Below are 27342 nucleotides of genomic sequence, written 5' to 3'. Positions count from 1 at the left end.
AATGAACTTCTGAATCCCAGAGGGAGCCAGCATCTACATACAGGTGGCACTGTATGTAATAACTCATCAGATTGGTCAGATGACCATTGACCAGAAATCTACTTAAAAATTGCTTTACGCTTATTAGTTCTTTACATAACAATTCTAAAACAGATTATGATTCATGGAAATGTTTAACATGAAACAACATAAACATTTTCTACAAAAGATGATAATATTGACTAAGTATTACAAAGTAATCAAAAGAGTCAAAATACTAAGATTAGTCTAAGAACTACACATATTTATAAACATATATAATATATAAGTGCAATTATTGTAAATTAGTATTTCAAATAAATTATATTCCAAATGGAAGTAAAAACATCCACTTTGTTAACATTTTGCTAATTTTATCATAATTTATTTCACATTCAAAGTTATTTTCTTTAGGTGATAAAGATAAAAAACATGTTTGTCTTTTCAACAGAATATTTTTTTAACTCATTTATCGGACATAATGTGCCTTTAAATACAAGCATCATTCTTTGAACACTTACTCAGAAATAACCACAACTACAGCGCCACAATGATGAATTCATTTCAAATGCCCCTTGTATGTTGTGGCCGTTTTAAAAATTTCTGATTAAAATGATATTCCCATGAGACAAGCTCATTCTATATTATTTACTCAATTTTTGTTTCATGTAAAAAGTTTACTATTCCATTATTGGAACGAAGCGTGTTTTTAAGAATAAAACTTCAAGGACTGCCATGGTATCGTCATCACGTGTTCCAGAAAGAAGACACATTCAGAGCAAATAAACAATTTTTTCAGGCCATTATGCAACATAAGTTGTAATGACGTGCTGTTGAGTTCAGTAACACAAAAATGGATGTAAATACTATTATAGTATACCATAGAAGAAACGATAGTGCATATTTATCAAAACAAGGTGACAATAATATACATTCATAACATTGAAATAACATTGAAATACAACAATGCATTATAATGGAATCATTCTGCTGCTAACTTCTAACAAATATTCTACAATAACATACAGCAAGTAAATCATTATTACAAACTACATAAACACACATATTGATTGTCTTCATGTTGTTTGTGTCTTATAGGCCCATTGGGCCGGGTGTATACTATTGTTTATACATGCCTTGTTTGTTCATTGCTTGTATGTTTACATATGACACATTAATAAAATATTTACTTACTTACTTACTTACTTACTTATTGATATGTATGATAAACTTGTTAAGACTATGTTATTATAATCCAATGGCGTTTATTAACTTTACCACTTGCTTTTGTTGGTCAGATATTTTTAGCACAAGTTATAAATAGTTTGTTATCGTCATAAATAATCTCTAATGAAGTTTTTCCATTGACAAACGAATGTATTGGTGTAGAAATGAATATAATGGTCAAATGTTTTTGAAAAGTTTGTTTATTTTAAAACTTTTTGCCATGATTATCATGGTATCTTTTGAACATTTGCATCAGTTCCCTCCATTTCGCCTGAAATAAACAGATTTGGCAATAAGCTGTATTTGACATTATTCAAAATCACTTAAAATATAATCCTATTAACAGAAAATACATACCGACACATATTGTTTGTAAATATTAAAGTTAGTGGTGTAGGGCAAATATTCTGACAAATTTAACTATAATGTATGAACAATTCATGAACTTTAAATACGTCATAAATGGGAATCAAATTTTTAAGATGAAAGTATATTTTAAAAGAATACATATTCTAAAGCAAAGTAGCCATGGCAGATGGCACACAAGAGATACAGTGCTAGGAAATGCAACAATTCTTCAATGGAGAGTTTGATTATTAGTTATTTTGGTGATGCCATTTTTAATCCAACTTGCTTTATATTTAAACAATTGTAGATGCTTACTAGAAGATGCTACATCATAAATATCAAGGTTGTTCACACAATATGCTTAACATAGTATTACTAACATATTATTATATTATATCATTAACATGAAACATAACTTTACAAAAGAGCGTTACTGCAAAAAGCGTCTTTAATAGACACATTGTTATCACAAATGCTTAGATGAGCTTAAACACTCCAAAAGAAGTGAAACAAACAACGCATTTTGAAAAATCAGAAACTAACATCAATCAAGCCAAGCACATGAACTGATATTTAAATTTTCCTAACATTCTGAACAAGAAATATCTGTAAAAAGATACTCGGCCGAAGTAGAAAATGGCTAACTTGCATCTTCGATACCTATACGAGAAATGTTAACAATGCTTACAAAACAATGACATAATAATTACTTGTAGGTAAAAAAACAAAACCCATTTTGTAAACATAGAAATTAGATTATAAGCATATTGATATTGATGTTCCTATAACTTGTTTTTACGTTAAACTTTGACTTTATAAAAGTTGTAATAATATGCAATATTGACAGAATTATTTAATGACTCACATATGAAACTTTGCAAAATGGAATAAAAGGATAATAAAATTCTGAAATTATTAACATTATATCAATTGAACACACCGATTCATTAAACATCATAACCTAATGCCTGATAAGGTCTTATATCGTGGCGTGTTTTTCGATATTTTTATCATTACAGGAAAGTGAACGTTATTGGTGGTCTCGTTGGAGCATTTTCATAGACTGCACGGGTAATAAAGACGTACCATCTATGTTGTACGTACCGGTTTAGGCAAAACTTACCATTTGAAAAGGAATACGAGCTTTTGCGTCAGAGGACAAACATTAAAAGTACGCAGCATCTCTTTTCATTTTTTTACAATTCTTATGGACAGATACTGAAATAGTCCCGAAAGAAAGGTAAAAATATAGAAGAACAAAAAAATCAAAACAAACAAATAAATGCAACAAGAATAGAGTGCTGAGAGACCATGGACATTTGAAAATAAATATCAGGAAGACAAATTACAGTTATAACCAGCCAATGATTTATATAATTTGATTCCCACCTTCAATTTGCGCATTTCTTCCTGAGTTTCGTCGTAAAGATCATCAGGACCATTGACCATGTGCTTGAAATCCTTAAAAAGACCACACATTACTATTAGTTAATAAGAAATACAAAAACAACAACAACAACAACAAAAAAAACGCACACAAAACAACAACAAAAACAAACTATAAAAAAACAACAAAAAGCAACAAAAACAAACAAACCCCCAAACAACAACAACAAAAAACAACTTCCAAAAAATATACTTGGCAGTTAATCTGTGGACTTAAAAGCTTTCAAAAGCTCAACACATTCAATATTCTATCAACTGAAATGACAACATATCTTTTAATTATTTCATTATCTATTTTTTGATTAAATAAACATGATAGTTTTTGTCAAGGTTGTTTAAGAAGTTATATGCAAGTGCATTATATAATATTATAATATATAGACAGATTTTTCATTAACCTGTGCAATAGTAACGGTGCATTTGAAGTCTGCGACAGATTAAATTAGACGATTCGCAAGTCTGAAAGAAGAATATAGTGCTGAGAGACCATGGACATTTGAAAATAAATATCAGGAAGACAAATTACAGTTATAACCAGCCAATGATTTATATAATTGAATTTGAATTCACCTTCAATTTGCGCATTTCTTCTTGAGTTTCGTCGCATAGATCATCAGGACCATTAACCATGTGCTTGAAATCCTTAAAAAGACCACACATTCACTATTAGTTAAAAAAGAAATACAAAAAACAACCAAACAAAAAAACGCACACAAACAACAACAATAACAAATAAAAAACCAACAAAAAACAATAACAACAAACAAACCCCTAAACAACAAGAACAACTAGTTATGTCAAGGTTGTTTAAGAAGCTATATGCAAGTGCATTAAATAATATTATAATATATAAACAGAATTTTCATTGACCTGTGCAATAGTAACGGTGCAATTGAAGTCTGCGACAGATTAAATTAGAAGATTCACAAGATAGTGCTGAGAGACCATGGACATTTGAAAATAAAGTATCAGGAAGACAAATTACAGTTATAACCAGCCAAATATTGATATAATTGTATTTGATTATCACCTTCAATTTGCGCATTTCTTCTTGAGTTTCGTCGTAAAGATCATCAGGACAGCCCATATCACTACAACCCTCTTTTATAGGTCGGGAGGAGTCACATTGCAAATTTGTCCCATTCCCCATGTCCTTGAAATCCTTAAAAAGGCCACACATTACCATTAGTTTAATAAGGAATACAAAAAACCCGCACACAAAACAACAATAAAAAAGTAAAAAAAAAACAAAAAAAAACAAACAAAACAACAAAAAAAAAAAAAAAAAAAAAAACAGAAACAAGCAAACTATATTTGGCAATTCATCTGTGGACTTAAAAGCTTTAAAAAGCTCAATCAAACTGAAATCGCTAAATATCTTTTCATTTCATTATTTATTTTTTAATTAAATAAACATGATAGTTTTTTTCAAAGTTGTTTAAGAAGTTATATGCAAGTACATTATATAATATTATAATATACATGTATATATATATATATATATATATATATAATATATATATGGATTTATATTCAATCAACACATTGAAAAACACATTTCCTTTACTAATTAGTTTCATGCGCAAAACGCAATCTTCAGGGTTTGTACTGACTTTTAGTGTTATTGGATTTATAATATATATATATATATATATATATATACACAGATTTTTTCATTAAATAGTAACGGTGCATTTGAAGCCTGCGACAGATTGAATTAGAAGATTCACAAGTCTGAAAGAAGAATATAGTGCTGAGAGACCATGAACATTTGAAAATAAAGTATCAGGAAGACAAATTACAGTTATAACCAGCCAAATATTTATATAATTGTATTTGATTATCACCTTCAATTTGCGCATTTCTTCTTCAGTTTCGTCGTCAAGATCATCAGGACAGTCCATATCAATACAAACTTCTTTTATAAGTCGGAAGGAGTCACATTGCAAATTTGTCCCATTAACCATGTCCTTGAAATCCTTAAAAGGCCGCACATTACTATTAGTTTTATAAGAAATACATAAAAAACGCACACTAAACAACAATAAAAAACTTTTTAAAAACAACAACAACAACAACAATAAACAAACAAACCCCCCAAACAACGACAAAAACTATAACTAAAAAAACCCTAACAAACATGAAACTATACTTGGCAGTTCATCCGTCGACTTAAATGCTTTCATAAGATCAAAACATTCAATATTCTATCAACTGAAATTACTTAATATCTTTTTATTTTATTATTTATTTTTTGATTAAATAAACATGATAGTATTTGTCAAGGCTGTTTAAGAAGTTTTATGCAAATGTATTTTATAATACTATAATATATATATACAGATTTTTCATTGACCTGTGCAATAGTAATGGCGCATTCGAAGCCTGCGACAGATGGTATTAGAAGATTCTCAAGCCTGGTGAGTCGATCGCAAGTCTTTGAAAGATTTTCTGAAATAAAAAGACAACATATTAGCTATATATAAGATGCAAAATCAGTTATTATATAGATAAATAGATATTTTACTAATATCTAACATAAGGCTGAGAATTAAATCTGGAAAAAAATGACTGAAGGAATAGTGAGTGAGTAATAACACCTTCTCTTGGCAAAGCCATATTGATAATGTTCTTAGAAAGTGTAACTCACTGTTACATTTATTATCACGTATAAAATTATTCATATCTATACCTGTACGTAAATTGTTTTACAATGCATATATTTTACCACATCTTGATTATTGTTGCATAATTTACGATTACTTTACGTCTTTTCTAGAAGATAGGCTCATTAAGTTCCAAAAGAGAGCTGCAAGACTAATTCTAGACAAAGATTATGACACTCCATCTGCTGAACTTTTTTCTGAACTCCGCTGGATGACCTTTTCACAGAGGGTTGTTTTTCAAAAAGCTATTATGATGTTTAAAATAATGAATAATCAGGCGCCTTCCTATTTATTGAATAATTTCGTTTTATCGTCAGATGTTCATAATCGCATTTTGCGTTCATCATCTGATTTTCAACTTTATACCCCTAGACCAAATACTGAACAATTTCGTAGGTCTTTTGTTTATTCTGGATCTTGTATTTGGATGGGCCTTCCTGGTTATATTAAGTCTGCTACATCTGTTAACCATTTTTAAACCTTATACTTGAGGTTTTATCACACATTGATGTATACAAATTGATAATCTCCTGTATGTTTTTACATTTATGTATTTTAATAGTTTGAATATGTTAAATTTATATTGTTCCTTGTTGAGGGCCTCATGAAAGATTGATATGTTTGTTCAAATGAGTTCTCTCGTTAAATAAAGTCTTTATAATTATTATTATTCTTATTATTATTATTATAGTACACAAAAGTAAGTCAAAGAATATACATTTTATGACAAAGGGGTTACATCATAGTGACAAAAATAAATACCAATCTTAGTTTGATAAAGTTGCAGCTCAGTATTTTTCAAGATCTTCTTTGATTCTAATTCTCCCTTTAATGTCTTTTTACTTCTAGCAGTGGATCTTTTGTCTTCTGCACTAGTTCTCAGCCTTGATGCAGACCTCTTACATTCAGATGCACTATCATAGTTAACCTTCATACCAATTCCTGCCGATGCTAGCCCAGCTCCAAAAGACATACCAACTTAAAGTAGATAAAGTAGAAAGTAAATTACACTTTAAAATAAGATTAGTGAATATATATGTTATTTTCCTGAATCTGTTTTTTTTTCAACATAAATAAAACTGTTATGTTGCATGCAATATTCATGTATTGTTAAAAGTGACAAGCGTTCTGTAGGTGAGGATGTTTTCAGAAAATGAAATTTTATTAATGGATCACATCGAAGTTTGGTGATTTACTTTACTTACAACTGTGCAAAAATATGAAGAATTTGTAAATCCTTATCATAGACCGTTTGTTGTTTTTTGCTAGTCAGGTACGCATTGCCATGTTACCGCGATGACCTTTTATGTTTTAGAGTTATTTTGTACCACTGATCAGTGTCAATTTCTACCAAAAGGTGAACTTAATTACGTGTTGATTAGAATATACTTGTAACAATAAATCTTTAAGCTTCGGTCATTTAAAAACATATAGCAAATAATATACAAATTAATTTTTTCAAACCAATTCATTTTTTCAAATATCATTGTCCACATAATCTTATTAGTTTTACCTGTAAATTGGAAATCATTTGATGTGTTTTATTATAGATTAGACAAAACGAGTTGTCAGATAATTCGAGTACATGATTTAATAATTTCAAAAATCCCTAGGAAATTATAGCGATTATGTGAATTCCTCTCATCCCTCAAATTCAAGGATCATAACTAAAACTTTTCCCTGAAACTTAACTTTTTCATGTAAACATACATGTGACTGGTGCAAATAGTAATCCTACTACAGTAGACCCAATGCCCCATAGGAATCCATTGTCTTTATATTCCCGTGCTTTACGTTTAAGGTACTTTGCTCGATCTTCGAGTTCAACAGCATCACGTTCTTCGTTGGCAGCTTCCTCCTCGTACTTTCTTATTTCATTTTCCGTAATATAAATCACCTTATCTAATCCTTCAACTTCAATTTTAGCTGATTCAATTTCATCTTCCATACTTTTCATTGCACTCTGATTGATTCCGATGAAACTGTTAATGCTTTGTTTCATTGCAAATATTTTATGAGTACAACAACGAAGGTCTGTTTCAAATCCAGACAATGTGTTGGACAATTTTTCAATCTCAATTTGGCTTGGACACGACATCTTTGAAAGCATTGTACATTGCTCCAAAACTTCATTCTCAGTGCCTACAAATGCTTTAGTTAAACATTTGTTGAGATCATCTGCGTCTTTAGAAAGGGTGTCCAGTTTATGCTCTATGGTTTCATCATTTATATATATAGAGATGTCCCTTAGCTGCTCCGGTAAACTTCTGATTACCTAGAAGTAAATTATTCATATCATATCAAGACAACCTCTAATAGTGCTTTGCATCAATACCTCTTGCTTAATTTTACATTGACCTAACCAGACAAATTTCATCATCAATAATCCAATCATTTTTTTTTTATTTTATCATAAAACCTTTACGTTTCTCATTCTGAATTTTACTTTCTTTTTCTAATCATTTCATTGCTTTAATTTATCTGCAGATAAGTAATTGTCTAAATTTCTAATTTGTTCTTATTAATAAATGATTACTTCCTTTTTGTATTCTTTCTTTTAATATGAACTGTATAAAATAGATTTTTTATAATAGAGTGTTTTGTATAATTTTTCGAGGGATATCAATTGATCAGTTCAATGAATAAGACACGAGAAAATTGCACACTTGCTTTTTCGGATTTAAAGTTATATTACCATACGGAAATGGGATTAATCATTGTCTAAAAGTTTCGTTGATAATATTATTAGTGTCAAATGGAATACATTTCGGAAGTTCTAATGAAAAAGTGGTTGAATCATGTAAAATAACGACCAATACCGGACATTGTACATGACACGGTAGGCAAAGCGGACAATACATTTTTTTCAATATTTTATTTGGCATCAAACTACATATAGCGTATAACGGAAGCCCATTGAGGCCATTTTGAGTTTGAAGTTAGAAGTAAGTTGTTAGATCTTAGAACTTAGATCTTAGAACTTAGGTCTTAGCTCTTGGAATTAAGAGGTTCCATATAGGCAGAAAAACGCCATATTTACTGCAAAATAGACAAGAAGATGTAAGTGAGATAAATTTTTATTACATTTCTTTAATTTTATCTTATAATTCAAAAAATTGTAGAGATAAAGCTAGAACGTTAAAAGATTAAGTGATTATATGTTATATATAAGGGCAAGGTAAAAAGAACCCATTCTAATTCTGAGGAAGCAAAGCTATCACCAAAAGGCTTAGACAAACTCCATAAGTGGCTATTTGAGCAAGTTCTAGCTATTTAAGCCAAACCTGGCCACGAGCAAGTTCTAGCTATTTTAGCTGAACCTGGCCACAAAAAAGGGGCACAAGCATCGAAACTGATATATGTTGCCTGTGTTTATGATGTTCCCCAATTATCAAATTTGAAAAAAAGTATTTAAAAATCATTGTGTATCTGTAAGTTTTATAATTATTAGAAAAATGTCGGTTTTCTAATGTATTAAAATAAAATGATTATCATTTCTATTGCAGAGTCTTCTTCATCCCTTTTCCGAACGACGAAAATGGTCACTAAATTAGCATGAAAGTTTGGAATTTGACTGTTTGTTATAACACCAGTAACAAGTGTTGTAATCACAGATTTAGCTGTCAATCTCAGTGGGGCGCATTTAATAAGACTATAACTGATTAACTTTGTATGGTATGTAAATGGCTACGACAAGTTAAAGCCATGTATCCTTGGAGCGATATGTACAGTCGACTCATTTTATGGCTCAAACAGTATCAAACAGCGACAACAGACCGGCAGTGATTGCGTCATTCTACCCAGGCACATATGAGGAACTGAAAATTCAACGCTAGTATTGCTTCAACCATTTTCAAATATAACGCCAGAGAAAGCGAATCAGGGTTGAACAGTTTTTTTGTAAGGTAAGAGTGTAGCAAATCAGCGTTTGGAATCCTTGTAGGGATTCCTACGTAGCAAAGGTTATAATGTGGAGTTCATTTTTTAAGGATCTTATTGATTTTAAAGTTCTGATGTAACAAATCGTGTACACATTGAATGCCTTAGATATTTTTGTATGGACTTGATCCAAGCAGAACTCTGCATGATAAAATAAACCAAAAAGAATTTTGAAATACCCTACGGAAGACCTGATAAAACGTATTTTGTACATGGAATCTATGGACAGCATAACTTTTATAAAAAGAACATACATATATGCTAAACTTTATGGATCACTAAAACAAAACCGAGAAACTTGTTCGAGTGTTGTAGTCGAATAACAGCCATCTATTAAATGAATCGTTATCATTTTACCTTGAATTTTTACAGATAATTGTGGAGCATTTACTATGACTTACAATGAACATGTTATTGGTTTTTGTGTTGGCATTCATAATTTTTAATTATAAATTATAATTTATTATATATTAATTGTATATTAATCATAATATTTTTGAACCTTTTGAACTGTTTTAAGATAACTGTTTATGAGGAATGTCAGATGTAGTTTCAATAAATAGCCCGATCATTGTGTGTCTATGCTACATTTAAAATCACATGTATATAGTGGTCAATTCTTTCGTGTTTCCATTTTGCTCGGTCAAGATCACAGCGGCCACATTAAAGGATAACCATTGTCTTAATTATAACGGCGTGCACTTCTGTATTAATATTTGAGGTTTTATACTGATTGGGGTTACCATGATGTATAAGTATATTAAAAGACAAGGATTTGTCTTATATATTATTGAAATAAATTGCCATTTGCAGCAATTTCTTATCCTGCACAAATGATTGATGGTGTTACCTGCTCTTTGCTACAAATTGAGGCCATCAGTAAACTCACAAGGAATTGCATTATTTAATAGGCACAATATTATTCAACAAAGGAAGTATATGGTCGCCTCATTAGCAGGATAACGAATAATGGATTGTCATGCAAATGTTGCATAACTAGCTATAATAATAGCGTGCAAATAATAATGAAAGAATCCATAGCGATTTTATAAATACCACATGCCTTTATTATGGCTTAAGTTGCATGTTTCCTTAAATTTCAGTGAAAAGGCAAAACACTTATTGCAAAAGGCTTTTGTGTAATACGCAGTACGTTTATTTTTTGTGTATCAAAGAAATGTCAGCACCAGAAGAACCATATCAACTGATTTTTTACGCGATACATCTGCACTTGTGCCTGCCTTTCCGACTAGTTAGGACATGTGCTTAAATGCGCGGGCAAACAGGTATAACAATGCGGTGCAGACAAAATCAAAATATAACCAACCAAGTGTGTCGTTCGATCGAAATAAAAGGCTTCAAACAAGTAGACCAAAGAGGGACCCGTAGCAGGGAACGACCTACAAAGAGAATGAGATTGTAGTGGTCAAGTGCTGTGTGGCAGCTGTAAAAAGTTGCCCCGTACTTCACTTCAGTGTTGTTTTATTTTCTGGTCCTTCGGGATCATTGATGCCAGCACTATTAAGTGTTGAGAATTGAGTACCGCTCAAGCCGGTGCTAGGGGGCGTGAGGGATGTTGCACTTATTCATTATCTCTCATGTACAGACTCAATCAAACCGAGTCTGCAATTCTTATGTAATTTTGTTGGGGTTAATGCTTCCGAGGGATCACTTTGTTTCCAGAATTCACTCAATTTATTCAGGTCTATAATAATTGATATTTAACTGAAAAATTGGTGAACTCAAACTCATCATTTAATTCCCATTTTACACTGAACGATGTTCATGCCTGCAAGTACAATAAATGCTTCAATTGATACTAGTGTTATAAATCAATGCAGACATATAAGTGAGAGGGGATATTGAATTTTCATGATTTTATATTTTATTTAACTGATAAAGGCGATCAAAATTTTATCTTGTGTTCTTTGGATCATCTATACCATATATGATGTAGTAGGTTTGGTGAATTAATGCAAAGTTATGCATAGTAATGTACCTTCGTTACCTGAATTTTGTATTCCAGTACCATTACAAGTAATGCACATTAGAATGCAGTATCATTATATTGCAGTACTCTCAAGAAAAGAAAAGAAAAGAAATGCATTCCTACTGCATTACCATTACCAGTATCATTATCCAAAGCCTAATGAAAACATTGCCTACCCGAAACGTCTAGTGACGGGGATACTTTATTCTGCTACTTGGTATGTGAAGGTTGTTTATAAAGGTCACTAACCGTTTACGCATGATCTATATTTAGTAAGTTAACCTACAGCTGACATGCTTAATGTAAATTTCTTAAACTCACTCCTTCTTCGGATAAATGCTTACAAATTGGAAGTCTATCCAATCTGAAAGTTATTCGCCTCACTTTCAAGTATCGTCAAAATTTTATCTTGTGTTCTTTGGATCATCTATACCATATATGATGTAATAGGTTTGGTGAATTAATGCAAAGTAATGCATAGTAATGCACCTTTATAACCTGAATTTTGCATTCCAGTAACATTACAAGTAATGCACATTAGAATGCAGTATCATTACATTGCATTACTCTCAAGAAAAGAAATGCATTCCTACTGCATTACCATTACCAGTATCATTATTATCATGTATTATCAGTAATTCGCCTCACTTTCAAGTATCAGTCATATGAATGACAGCCGCATACGAACAACCGAAATTACTTTGTAGGAAGAAACGTGTTTCTATGGCATGCACGTAAAAAATTATTAAATCTTTAAACATTTAATTCATTCCTCAGGATAAAAGAATCATGGAACATTAACAGACATGCTTAAAAGTACGTATCAATACATATCGATATGACCAAAGGTTCGACACGTCTAATAAAACTTTTTTAATTAGAATTTGAAATTACCTCAAGATCTAGCTTTTCTTCTTTCTTTTCTTTACTCGCCTGTAACTCCTTTAAATCTTTGCTGTCTTTTTTTAACTTGAGTTTTTCCATTTTCATTTCAACGTCTATTTGACTTCTTCTTTCTTCAATTTCTTTATTTTTCTTATTAATATCCGTCATCTCGTTATTCACAGCTTCCTTTATTTTGTAATATATACAAACAGAATATGTTTTAGTAAAAGATACATTAATAAATTCAATGCGTACTCAATATAAACGAATAATGAACATCTTACTTCATATTTCATAAACAATTGAGTCAGTATATTTTAAATTTGTATTAAACCCTTTTCTTTAAATGGCATTATACAAAACATTATTCAAGACCATGGGGATATCATTCAGCTAAAACATGTGTATTAGTATAGACATTTTTATAAAAAGTTTCTGCTTTTACAAGTATCTGCTTAGAGCGGTCAAGCTATAACTTGCAAACCATACTCAATACAAGAAAAGCATTGATGCAAAGCATCAAAGGGCGCCCAAGCAGCAGGTGCAGACGAACTAGTAGATATATGATGACAAGATATTCTTATAAACTTTTCAATGGTTCATTGGGTTTTACCAGAATTGTATATCACTTATGAATGAACGGACGAAAGACATTGTTTATTATTTATAACTTTGATTGGCATGCTAGAAATTAGAATATTGCTTGTTATTTCTTTATGATCGTGGTTATTAATAGCAACGGATATACATGTATACAATCATTTATAATCCATATGTGTAACGCATGATCAACACCATACTTGTGTAATTGTCCCTTATTATGTTATCGCTATTAGCGAGGACCCCCTCTTAAGGTATCTGTTCACAATATGACACTTGTTATATTACCATGTTGATCATGTTGAGCATAATTGTTTATTATACAATAATTGTAATATCTATTTTATAAAAAAAATACAGATTTTATGAATATTGTTTCCTTTTTTTTGTGTGTGTGTTTTATGCGCTATTTTAAAGTGACATTATGCCCATCCAACGTTATATAGTGAGTGAACGGGTGAAGATCAAAATGAGTTTTCATTTCGCCATAATTCCTTTTAATTTAATAATTAAGTTCACATGAACAATAAATAACGCACAGATCCAAACGAAATTTGTGTAAATATCCATTAGAATTTACCTATAATGCTAAGTTTATAAAAAGAGTGGGGCAGTCTTTTTCATGTTTTAGGCAGATATATAATTTTATCCTAAGCATTTTCCAATATCAACTGTTGGCCAAACATCATTTTGACAGTCAATCTTTTGAAATATAAAGTCAGTTCAGCTCAACTTGACTAGGAAGATATAAGCATAATGTCACTTTAATACTGACTTTTTACGTTTACTACTATTTTAAGAATTCAATTGTCATATTGACCGACGATTATAAGTCAAAACTTAACTGGAAAAAGTCAGTAAATCATGGTTAATCTTTCAATATATAATATTGTTTATTCTTAAACCATATACATGTACATTTGTATTTTTCTTTATCATTTTTTAAATTATCAATCAATTGAATAATTCATAAAATCTGATTTGTAACTTTGAATAATTCCTCGGCATCTTAACTAAACACGAATAACAAATTAAATAAAATGTTTCAAAGTTGATAGTGTCATATTAATGCCATACAAATGTACATTTTTTCTCAATTATTGTACATATTTATTGTTTTTATCTCATATAGATAAAATAAAACATGCGATTTGTGTTGTTGGTTTTTTTTCGAATTGTATGTTTATGTATAATAATAATCAATAAATTTGAGAGTTGATCTGTGTTTATTAATTATTGTAACCAAACTAAGTGACAAACATTCATTTTGAAAAAAAAAGCTTATTTATCTGTATAATATTTGTTCTGTTCTGTAACGATATCAAACATCTACTCCAAAACCGGGTGAGACCGGACAATAAATGTGTGGTACTATTCGCCGGTCACTAGTAAATCCCGGAGAGACCGGGAATTACCGATAGGAGTACAACCCTCTATAAATAGATTTTCTGAATATTTAGGTCATCAACTCATCATTCTATTAACAGCTTTCGGAATAACATACCATAATAACCCACTGTGTACTACAAAATGATAAACAAAAATACCCCGAAGAGCGCGATTTATTGACGGAAAAGGTTATTCATTTGAAAATGTTTGCATTGCGAAATTCTCCAGTTCGCCATTCATTGTACATATCGCGACTAATTAATAATCAAGCACCCTCATACCGATCGGAATGATCGGCTTTTATTATGAACAACTATAAAAGGCTCGAGAAGTTGCTGTCGCCCTTTCACAAAATCTGATTTCATTCCATAATAGGCGCCGCGCTTCGGCGCGGACGCCAATTAATAACATTGAAAAAATTAAATTGCATTGTGATTTATTTATGAACAGAGTGTAAGCAAAACATATCTTTTGTTTAACATACATGAGTAATATATTCATATGTAAAGTCAGATAAACAATCACAGATTTATACTATTTACTAACGCATTGAAACGATTATTCTTTTGTTTTAAAGATACCAGAGCGGGTCAATATGTAATGCAATATGATTGATCAATCGACAAAAGAGACAATATCAGAATTTACAATTTTCCGAAATAAACTCACAGAAATACAAAAGGGAAAAGCAGAATCTCTAAAGAAAGCCAAGCACGGCAAAATCGAAAATGTTTCAGGCTCGGTTTAATTGGGCCAGTTGATGGACGGAACTTGAAGTTACCGTCCCCCTCCTAACATCGTCTTAACCAGAATTCAACATTTAAAGAGAAAAAAATGGTTAAATATAGAATTTAGAAAGATCCTGAGATGTGTTCATTCGACAGTTATCATGGAATCTTCAATGTGACACAGTAGTGCCATTCCATGAAAAACGGCATATGGTCCCCAACTTTAAATTCATTCTTCAGACTTTAAACATCTTCTTGATGATCACCAAACTTTGTCTGTAGCATTTTTAGGAAGTCTTTTACCAAGTTTGCTCATATATATTGGATTTGCCCCTTGTAGGGGCCGCTAAAGCTAAAAAGGGGCCAATCAAATTAATATGACCAAACTTTAAAAGACTACGCAAAAACGCTACAGACAAAGTTTGGTGCTCACCCATCAATTATTTTTGTTAGAAATGATGTGCAAAGTTATTTTTTCTATTTTTAGCTCAAAAGACCCATAAAAGGGGCTAATCAAATTAATATGAGCAAACTTGATTAAAACTACCTAAAATGCTACAAAGTTTGGTGATCATCTATCATTTAGTTCTGTAGAAATAGACGTTTAAAGGGATTTTAATTTTTAGCTTAAGCAGCCCCTAAAAGGGGCCAATCAAATTAATATGAGCAAACTTGATAAAAGACTACCCAAGAATGCTACAGACAAAGTTTGGTGATCATCCATGCATTAGTTCTGTAGAAAAAGATGCCTAAAGGTTTTTCTATTTTTAACTTTAAAGCCCGTAAAAGGGGCCAGTCAAATTAATTAAAGGCCGGGGAATGTGAACTCAGATATCCATACGGATGGCCATTAAGCATATTAGGTACAAGAGGCGGGGTTTTTATAACCCTGAGTCGCTGTTTGTTAAAAAATGTGGTCTGCATAGTATAGGAGAGTTCGCTTCAGGAGAGATAAAAAGTTGTGTATTTTGGGGGTTTTTTGAAAATTTGTAAGTTAGCGTCTGTCAGGATGTATTTTAAATCTATTTTAAATGAGAGTTATTTAAAATCGGTAAATTCTAAAAAAAACAAAAATATAATTGTTTAAAAATCCTTGTTATAGAAAAAAATGAAACTTACTTACTTTTGTCCACTTGACTTTTTTTTTTTTGGGAAAAAATTTTTTTTTTTATAAATTCTGGTGAACAAATTTTATGGTTATGAAGTAGTAAAGCAAAAACTGCTGCTCTACAAGGGGACAGGCGATTTAGAAAATATGTGTGGCACAGGCGTGATATTATACCGAAATGTGTTTTAAACATTGTGAGGGAGTGGTTCCCGAATCCAGTTGGTGAACCATACATGGGCCACTTGTGGGAATAGACAGTGATGCACATTTGGGTGATACATAAATTTGAATGTTTCTTTTTACAGAAACAATCAATATATCAACAATTAACTTATAGTGATGGCATTTCAAGTTAATAAATTCATGATTGTAGGGATGGAATATAACACAATCAATAAATAAAATTCAAGTTCATTGCTTGCATAGTATTTCTCTGGTAGTATTTATTGCCCTAGTATTTATTTCCCTGCCATCTGTCAAACTCTACTGTGAGAATGTTTATACCTAGAGAGATGTAGTTGGCTGAGAGAAAGGTCATAACCTCTGTACAACTGTCAATCAAATATACAGGGAAATTTGAATTTTTAACTGTTTTCAAAAAAAGATTTTTTTAAAGTAGTACTTCTAAGTATCACAGAGATCTGTAACTTTCAAGGAATGTTGCTTACATGATAAAGAAGTGATGTGCCAATTTATAGCAAATAATATGAGGTATGTCTCTCTAAATTTTGAAATTTCATTTTTCTATCTCTCTCTGATTATGCTAGCAGACAGCATACAGAGTTCAACAGCAGTGGCCATTTTTCTGCTTGTCTGCCTTTTATACTTGTTCCCAGGCCTTTAAGCAAACCTGATAAAAGACTACCTAAGAATGCTACAGACAATTTTTTCTGATCATCCATTCATTAGTTCTGTAGAAATAGACGTTTAAAGGCATTTCTTTTTTAGCTTTAGCGGCCTTTTAAGTGGCCAATCAAATTAATATGAGCAAACTTGATAAAAGACTTCCCAAAAAAGCTACAGACAAAGTTTGCTGAATATCAATCAATTAGTTTTGTAGTAGAAGATGTTTAAAGGTTTTTCTATTTTTAGCTCTAATGACCCCTAAACAGGGCCAATTAAAATGAAATGAGCAAATTCAAGTAGGACTGTCACAAGGATGCTACAGACTAAATTTAAAGTAAATCTGCCCAGCAGTTTCAGAGAAGAAGACGCATGACGACGGGCGACGGACCCGGAGCAACCCCCTTTGATACTAAAAGCTCACTTTTTGGTTCTGGTGAGCTAAAAAGAAGTTTGTAATGTCTCAGGGATACCATGAGACAAAAGGCAAAATGCTAAAGTTATGATAAAATCCAGTAAAATAAATCTACGATGAGTATGTGTAGATAAGCCAAAAGAGTTCAAGAAATACTTAAATTTAATTAAATGTTATAAATAAATATTATTTTAGACCAAGGTTATCTTTAAGATAAGGCATATGTTCACAGTTTAAGTAAACATAGTCGACTCTCGTTATGTCGAAGTCATCGGGACTGTCAAAAAATATAAAGATAAAGAGTTATAAGAGTTTGAACTAGTCAGAAACTGATTTTTACAAAAGACATGTGCATACCTTAACAAACTAAGTAAGATGTCTTCATGTCTTGTTTTCTTGTAGTTAAAGTAGTAAAGATTTGTTACGTGTGGATTCAAACTAAAAGTTTGTAATTCTCAAGAATTATGATAAATGCCTAAAAATTAAAACGTCAAAAGGAAGTTCTTACCACTAGGATGGTTATGTGTGAATATGAGCTCAATGATAATGTAGCATAATCTTATGTTTAAATAATTATTATAAAATGGTGCATACTGTTGAATGGAAAATGCAACTCACAATACATCAAGCTCAGGTATGCTTTTCATGGATGATATGCTAAAATTGGAAATACAGAGGCACCAATAGTTGGTTTCTTGCGAAATTTCACTCGTCTTTATGTCGAAAGAACTTTTCAAAACCTCAAAAATACACACCAGACGAATGACATGAACATAAACTGAAACAGGCAAATTTTATCTACGAGCGTACATTGAAAAAAGATATCAAAATGAGATTTTCATATCATGTTATTAAAAACCTCAAAACCAATCATACACAGTTTGTTAATCTGTAAATTGAAGTAATTTTTTATCTCGAAAATCTAAAAAAAATGAAAATTTTAAACATGTAGTGCATTTCTCACAATTTTCCCTTATATTGAAGAGCTGCAAAGTGTATGATGGATGTTCTTGTAAGGATGGTTTAAATGAAATAAAATATCGAACATAAAGAGTTAACATAATACTTATTATTTTAAAGTTTTGTTCAAAGTTTAAGAAAGTATAGCACTTCTCATTTCGTCACTTATGTTCAAAACATACATGCACAAAAACTTGAACGATGAACTTGGACATGTTGGATATACATTCTTATGTAAAATGCCTAATTTGTTTAATGTGTCAAGGTAGTATGACGCTCTCAATGCGGACGAGTTGTTGCTGTTTAATACTTCAAGGCATAAAAGCTGTGGTTGCATAATCTACACGGCTTCAACTTGCCATAACCATTTTACTTGCCACACAAGTAAAGACCTTTCTGAAACACATCTTCGCCGAGATGATCGGTGGCTTTGCGTTCATTAGTTCCTTCGAGATCGATGTGTGGCATTAGCCTAATTACAGAATCTCTAGACATTGGAACCGGAAGTCAGTCTCCAAAATTGTTCTACATTGATCGAAACTAACACAGCTAACCTCTTGATTACTGCTATAATGGGGTCCCTTAGTTCTACATTAGGTGTACGTGTTTTGAGTCGGACAATTTTGTTAGCTTTCAGTATAAGTTTAATATCCTTATAAAATAAACTATGAATACACATGTAAGTAATTTTTAATCAGTTCTAGGCTTGTTACACACTAGAAACTGGTGTTATTACAGCCAAATCAAAACATCCATGCCCATCTATTTTCGACATTCGGAAAACGAATAATGAAGATTCTGCAATAAGAAAGATAATTAAATTATTTTTGTACATATTACAAAAACAACAAAACTGACAGTTACACAATCTTAAATACTGTTCCAAATTTGACAATTGGGGAATTACTCAGAGACAGACAACAGATATCAGTTTTGATGCTGTGTCCTTCATCGTAGGTCCTTTTGTGGCAATGTTAGGCTAAAATAGCTACATTTGGCATTTGGCAAAATAGCCACCTTTGACTCCTATTGAAATTGGTTGTTTTTCACCACGCCTTTTAAGTTATACAGTTATAATCACCTGATCTTTTAACATAATAGTTATATCTCTGCAATCCTTCAAAACAAAATATAAAATTAAAGAAATATAATAAGAAATTTACCTAATATACATCTTCTTGCAGTCAATATGGCGTGTTCCCGTCTTTACGAACTCGTTATTTCTAAAATGTAAGACTTAAGTTCCAAGATTTAAGTTCAAAGATCTAATATCTAAGTTCGAATTGTTTCCTCAAAACGGCCTTTATAGGCTTCCGTAGCATATAGCCATTATTATGTAATAAGGGTTAAGTGTAAGACATTTTTACAATAAATTATTCTTAAAATAGTACAAAATGTTTTCAGAGAAGTTATTAACAATAGATCTTCATGCAAATTTAGCATTAACAATAAGAAATATATAAACAGTATACAAATTCAGTCATACAACATGTTTTCAGATATGTTATTTACGGTATGTCTATATGTAGAGTCTAGATCTTACAATAAACGAGTTTTTTACTTCTAGTGAAAATATACATATCTTGAAAAAATTATGTTTTAAAAATATTCTAACGAAGGTTCTAAAATATTGGACAAACGAGTAAAAACTAAAATTTATTTTCGATGACATGCATATTTGGAACTCCATTGTGCCTACCAATTTCAATTTGTACATTTGCCCTGATAATCATAAGCGAAACCGGTTGGCAAATAATTAAGTAAGTTAACTCATGGACTGTGTTTTTGTTTTATTTATACGTTACTTTTTCCCGCACATTTTCCTCTTTTGTAAATATATATTCTTTATGATTTGAAATGATATTTTAATTTCGTTTTGCTGTGGCCATAAAAAAGGAAAAGCCTATTCCGTCAAGTATTGTTTTTATTTGAAATGCCAAATTATTTCTGTTATACGATGTAATTAACATCTTTTTTCATTACATTATACATTGTAATGAATTCCTTTCTGAACCAAAAATTTCTAACCATTATTTAATCATAATAATTTTGCATTGTATTCTCATTGGATACCGTGCCAATAAGTTGATTTTTATCGCTAAGTGTCTTTTTAAAAAAATTACAATGTATACGCTCACTATATTTATCCCCGTGGTTTCCTATTATTTCGGCGCCTTAATTTAGGAATCGGTCCCACCAAAGAATCAAATAGTTTACATTTTTCTTGTGTAGATAGGTTTATTTGATTAAAAGCAATCAATAAATTATGCACAGCAAATAAAGAATGTTGAGCAAGCATTTATTATATCTTACAATATAAACTTTAAAAAAATATGTAAGTCGTCAATATCAAGATTTTTCTTGACTGAGATTTAGAGTATAGTTCTTTAACCAAAACATTCCTTGCTTTTTTTCAAATTCTTTTATTGTGGTGAAACAGTCCTAGTTGAACCATGGTTTTTTATTATAATTGCTTGTTTTTAGTTTTGTATTAACTTCCAAAAACTTTTGAAAACATTTACGTAATACTTGAGTGAAAGAATTAACAAGTGAATTACATCTATTTAAAATATCAAAATAATCACACTGCTTTGTGTTCAGAATTGAATGCAATTCATTTATTTTGGGATAAATGTGTTATTATCTGACAAATCATTTTGACTTTCCTTTTTTGCGTTTTACTTAAAATATGTATTGTTGAACCCGAGTGATCCGGAAATTCATTATGTTGAAGTATTCAATGATCAGATAATACACAAGGGCCTAAAACGCGGACGCCTTAAGCGGACAATATAAACAAATACTTTAGGAAAAACGCGGACAATATAGATATTGTTTTAGAGGGAAAAAGCGGACGATATAGGTTTAAAGTGTAGAGGTTGGAATCGATGAAGTTTATAGAATTTTAAAACTTAATATTTAACAAAATATAATTACAAAACTGTTCAAGTATATTAGATAACTCTGGTAGAGCTCTATATTATAGACATATTTCTGTTTTTTTTAAGTTTTAACCATATTTTAATATTATCAATGTTAAACGGATTTGTAAGGATCTCACAAGGTTAAGAGTATCATCTCATATATTGCACATAGAATCAGGTAGATTGACTAAACCAAATAGTACACATTTAAATGATAGAAAATGTTTTTCTTGTTACGTCTTAGAAGACGAATATACCATTTCATATTAGAATGCAATGTATATAATGATTTAAGAAAAATCTGATACCGGCATATTACTGGAGACGTAAAAATATGCCACAATTTATAGAGTTATTAAACTCTGAAAATTAATGCACATTACGTAAATTAGGAAAATTTGTAAACAATGCCTTTGCACTAAGAAAAGAAAGATTATACACAAATAATTAGTAGACATTATTGTTCAGTTAAATTATGCTTGTTTTTTTCCTTATGAATATTGTATGACAATAGCGCTTACAAATTAGTTTATACAAATTTTTTTTAGTTCGATTGTGTTGGAAGCTAAAAGCTTATTGAAACACTCTCGAATCCGTTCCCTGAACCAACCCAGTACTAAGCAATGAATGTGAAGTTTCTTGCTCAAGGAAACAACGGCTTGGCCCTGACAGGGTTTGAACCCACGCGGTCAGCAATCATTACTTAACCACTCGGCCACGCCGCTTTCAAATTAAGGTCATACATCAATATTATTAGTTAGAAATTATTGATAAGTTCCATAAGGCTTTTTACACGAATAGTCTCAAATTATAACATTGTTTTGAATAAGTTTAATGGCTAAATATGTTAATTATATATATTTTTTTCGAAATTTGGTTTTTATCTCATTTTTATAGAGATTTTCTTTCTGAATAAGATAGTAAAAACTATTTTTAAATCAAAAGGTTATTTATTGAGATATATCTATTTAAAGAACGTCATATATTTGAACACATTATTAACAAATAACATCGAATACATTAGTTGATGTATATTTATTGAAGAATTTTAAAGCGGCAATTTTATTTATCTTAAATCAACTCAATTAGTTTGATCTAACTGTAAAAAAGTTAGTTTCAAAGTTTATTTCAGAACTCAATTCATGTAAACACATAACAATATGAGCTATAGCATATAAGCATACATTGCATAAAGAGGCATAGCATACACATGAAAATAATGATAATAATATATTTCATCTTAACAAAATGGAGAAGGACACGCATTTTCAAGGACATGATGAACAATTATATAGAAATCTATTATCAAATTTTGTGATTATTTCCTTAACAAATAAACAAAAAATAATGTATTCATTACAATGAGTTATATTCATATTCATAAAAGATTTAAAAGTTAATAAAATTTGGATGTCGTACTTAATTACGATTTTTAATTTTTACATTTATTCGATTCTGTACAATACCACTTATTTAGAAACAAATCTCACATTAGTAACTAACCGCTTATGATTAGGAAATATCGTATAGGTCCATACATTGGGGTTTCCACATTTGACAAGTATATTTTTAATATGCTTAAAGCACAGAAATGTATGTCTATTAACATTGTACTTAAAAGTTTTAAGAGCAATTTGATAAAATGTGCTAGATAGTTTTAATTCATTAGGTACAACTAGATCAGGCCCAACTTTAATTATTCTACAGTCAATATAAAAAGAAATTGATTTAACACCACATTCGACGTACACAATACTAGATTTAAGGCCTAATATATGTTTAATATATTTCAATTGTACCTTTTCAAGTATACTGTTATTACCATATCCCCAGCATTCGCAACCACGTAGTAAAATTGGTTTTACAAGTTTGTCAAACAAATCTATTTGCATATTCAAAGGTAATTGAAGTTTTTTTTTATTTTTCTATTAAACAATACAAGGCTTTTATTGCTTGGTTAGCTATATAAGTCTTTGCTCACTTCTACTAAATAATACTCCTATGTATTTGAATTCCTCGACAACTTCTAGATTTTCATATGTAAAATTATACTGCGTTCGCCTACCTTTAAAAATACAAGAACTTTTGTTTAAGATGTATTCACAGTTACTTTCCAGTTGTCACAGTAATTTTTATGTAGGCTAATAGCAATTTGTAAATCGTTTGCTGACTCAGATAAAATAACAGTGTCGTTAGCGTATAGGATAATAAACAATTTCACAATGTCAAGTACTTCATCATTAAATGTTTTACCTTCTATACTATTACTATTTGCAAAATTATCATGCAAATCATTCAAATAAAATAAAAGAAAGCAACGGCGATAGATTAGTAATAAAGTTAATATGTAAATAAGAGACATCTCGTTAATTGCGACTATTATTGTTGCTTAATGGCAACTGTTACAAACTTTTTTCCTAATATGCCTCTATAAATCAACAATATTAAATATTACTATGTGCACATTTAAAATTATTTTAGTTAAAAGAATGGAACAACTTGGACAGCTCCGTAAACATGGTCACGTGACTTAATTTCACATATTGTTGCTGTCAGTTTGTAGAAAAATAAAACTAAGACCATCCTAACCTATAAATTTTATTTAATTATAGAAGGAATGATATAGAATTTATCTAATGTTAAAATCTTTTACTAGATTAGGCTTAAATATACTCTTTAAGGACCATGACTACGTTCTAATTACACGGTATGGATATTTTTGACTTCATGTTATTATAAAAATGTCAGTAAAGTAAATTAGAGTTACTGGTAACCGATTAATAAAAACAATACACCCTTACACTTTCATCTATAAGATATTTTCTCTTTCTATGGTCCAACTTTAACTCCGACTTTAAAGTTAGGCACTATTACAAATCGTTTGACCATTATATCATTGTAAATATTTTGCTATAAAAATACCGAGTGTATCGACAAGGCAGGAGTCTAATTAACTTGATTCTACCATCGACAGCACAGCGTCAAACTGACATTCTGACTGAAGAGACAATCTTTTCTTCAGTGTTATGTATGGCAACACTACGCCGTATACCATCGTTACCTATGAACTAACAAAAAAGACATCCATAGTTAAACATGAATTAAAGTAATATTATGCCTATCAAAGTATAAATGGCGGGTGAAAAGTTCAAAGTCAAGACAACTTGAGATTTTTCTATAATAGGTTTCAATTTCAAATTATAGATAATAGTCAATGTGAATAACCAATAACCCACATGAAACACAATAAATTCTATAGATATCCTTCGGAAAATGACATTAATGCTCTGCTGATAAAAAGAGTGGGACAGGCCTTTTATATTTCAGACAAATTATCATAATGTATCTTTGGCAATTTTCATAATCAACTATTGTTCAATGGCCAATCTTTTTAAATATATAGTCAGACAGATTGAGCGTAAGGTACCTTGAAAATAGAGGTAAAAACAGCGCATTTGAACCTTTTAAAAGCAACGATCTTTATAATTACGGTAAAAAATTATGATATCACCTGAATAGGTAACATATGGTACTTGTTATTGCTTTTTAATCCTTTAATGTAGGGAGACGCAGGCAAAATTTTTATCTCTACGATTTGAATTTTTCATTCAATATTCTATAAATGTCCTTGAAAAGAAAACACTAACCAGTCAAAGGAACAAAACTTTTCTCTTTATAAAGAATAAAATGGATGTTTCCCAACTTGACACACGTGGGTCAGGTTATAGCATTTAGACTTCAAAATAGCTGTGATAAAGAACTATGAAAACGTTAAAATATCTGTCAAATGAATGACTAATACTTATTTCAATCTAACAATATCCAGAATATCTGTTATTGTAATTTCCAGAGGGTTTTCCAGTTATATGATTTGTTTTAAAACTACTCGGTGACTCTGTGCGCGTCTTAATTTCGTTCAACATATGAAAATATAATTACGCTTCAAACCCAAAAAATATAGTATTTTTTACAGAAATTCATGCTAAAACTTTAGGGAATGACATTTTAACATGATTTGAGTAAATAACATCAATTTACTATTTGTCTATGTATCCCTTTAATTTAATTCTATAAAAAATATACTTTATAAATACTTTATAGATACTTACTCCTCCTCCATCTTATAAACTTTCCTCAAAATTTCGACGTTGGGTTAACTTTAAAAACTTCAATAATACACGATAAAAAGCATTTCCGTATTAACATGTGTTTTCGCAAGAAGAGTGACGTCATTTAAATCGCCGTAGTGCACATTTATTGGCGTGTCATTAAGACCGTTTTTCTCGCGTCGTGCATCATATGTAAGTGTAGTTAAATGATTTTGCTCAATAATTTTGAATAAGGGTACGCTTTAGTTCAGCACATAAACATGTCAATGATATATATGTAAATGTATATCTAAATGATTATGTCATTTTTATATATGCATCCTCTTTAAATCGAACCACTCCTATAGCTAAAGTTACTTACAGATAGTTATGTTGTTCTTTATTTTGATTCGACAAGAACAACATACACACACTCGAGCAAATATGAATATAAATTTATATGATGCATTTTATATATATGTATCTTGTCAATTTAATTCAATACAAAGTATGAAGTTTACCTCTCCGTAAGTTTTGCTAGACAGTGGTTATTTATTTAGCATTATTTTAAGGTGACAACAGACACTTTCCGTGGTACTCACATAAATGTTATTTAAACCAAGTTATTTTAGTAATAATTGTTATTTATTTAATCTTTGTGCATTAAATGTCGTTGATCATCATAAAAAATAACATATTTGAAAAAAATGCCTTTGTAAATGATTGATTTTGAATAAAAATCCTAAAATTTTAAATCGTCATATCAAAGTCATTTTTTTATTTTTCTGTCATCAAACTTTTGGAAAATAACCATACTTATATTATCTGGGGAACCGTGTCTCAAATTTTTTCTATCTTTTCTCAAAAAAATATTACGTAACGTCAAACATTTTATGCAACTTTTTTCACCATACATATTACGTAATTAAAGATAATTAAGTCGCTGATTGAGCAAACAAAAATCCGGTTCCCTCCGTAAATGAATTTCCTTTCATGTGCTTTAAACCGCATGTTAATTGCTTGATTATTAAAAAAGTTATGCCGATTCAAAGTTAGTCCGACCCGCATCAAACGAAGTGTCATAAATCGGCTGTTCTCTCTCGGACCCCTACGTTTCACGCTAAATAATTGCATAATACACAAATATCGCACCAGAGAGGGTCACAAGTTGCGGTAACATACTCTAACAACATTTTATGACCCGGTGACATCTGACCAATTAAAAAGCTGCTGATTAATATCAGTTTATAGCCGAAATTTCTTCAATTCTTAACGTGATTTACTGTCCGTCTGGTATTTGTCGCACATGTCACGTGACTATCGGTAAAATTTGAGGCACTCAGTGGGGGGAAATGAAACGCATTTGCGCACCGCTAGCGGGGTATTTAATTGCTTCCTTTTTGAAGTTTATTTTTATTATCATCAGCATTATTATTGTATTAAACCAGTGTCTGTGTATTCGTGTATGAAATTCCGTTAAATTATGAAATAAAATAACAAAAAACTGAGCTTCTGACAGTCTTTTAAAGTCCATGGTCAGTAGATGTACAAATAAGAACGGGATATTATATATTTTTTCTACCAAATTGATAATCCTTCACATATTTTAATAGAAATAAAAGGTATTACTCGATCATTATGATCTGACCTTCTTGACTTCTATTATGCACGGCATAGAGATCCAGTTTCTACCGGGATAGACAATAAATTTCATACTTTGTCCCAGATTTATTAGTACTGTGTCCGGTTTACTTGCGAACAATTTATT

General features: G+C 30.6%; 1 protein-coding gene across 5 annotated transcripts in view; it reads right to left on the bottom strand.

The window, feature by feature from the left end:
* Nucleotides 1-1232: 1232 nt before the first annotated feature.
* LOC132744468 (uncharacterized) overlaps nt 1233-27342 on the bottom strand; it is a 47632-nt gene continuing 21522 nt past the window's right edge. The window contains exons 2-10 of one of the 5 annotated variants that reach the window (XM_060733186.1): nt 12529-12705; nt 7416-7980; nt 6468-6683; nt 5396-5490; nt 4887-5018; nt 4070-4201; nt 3610-3681; nt 2983-3054; nt 1233-1516 (exon numbers count right to left, since the gene is read on the bottom strand). In XM_060733186.1, coding sequence (XP_060589169.1) covers nt 1451-1516; nt 2983-3054; nt 3610-3681; nt 4070-4201; nt 4887-5018; nt 5396-5490; nt 6468-6683; nt 7416-7980; nt 12529-12705 — 1527 coding nt within the window. In that variant the 3' untranslated portion in view covers nt 1233-1450. The remainder of the gene's footprint in view (nt 1517-2982; nt 3055-3609; nt 3682-4069; nt 4202-4886; nt 5019-5395; nt 5491-6467; nt 6684-7415; nt 7981-12528; nt 12706-27342) is intronic. The other 4 variants (XM_060733188.1, XM_060733187.1, XM_060733189.1 and 1 more) reach the window with 4 other exon arrangements.

Source organism: Ruditapes philippinarum, unplaced genomic scaffold (genome assembly GCF_026571515.1).
Source record: "Ruditapes philippinarum isolate M1 unplaced genomic scaffold, ASM2657151v2 ctg619_1_1_1_1, whole genome shotgun sequence".
NCBI lineage: Eukaryota > Metazoa > Mollusca > Bivalvia > Venerida > Veneridae > Ruditapes > Ruditapes philippinarum.
The sequence above is the reverse complement of the archived record's forward strand: the minus strand, read 5'-3'. Positions and strand labels throughout refer to the sequence as shown.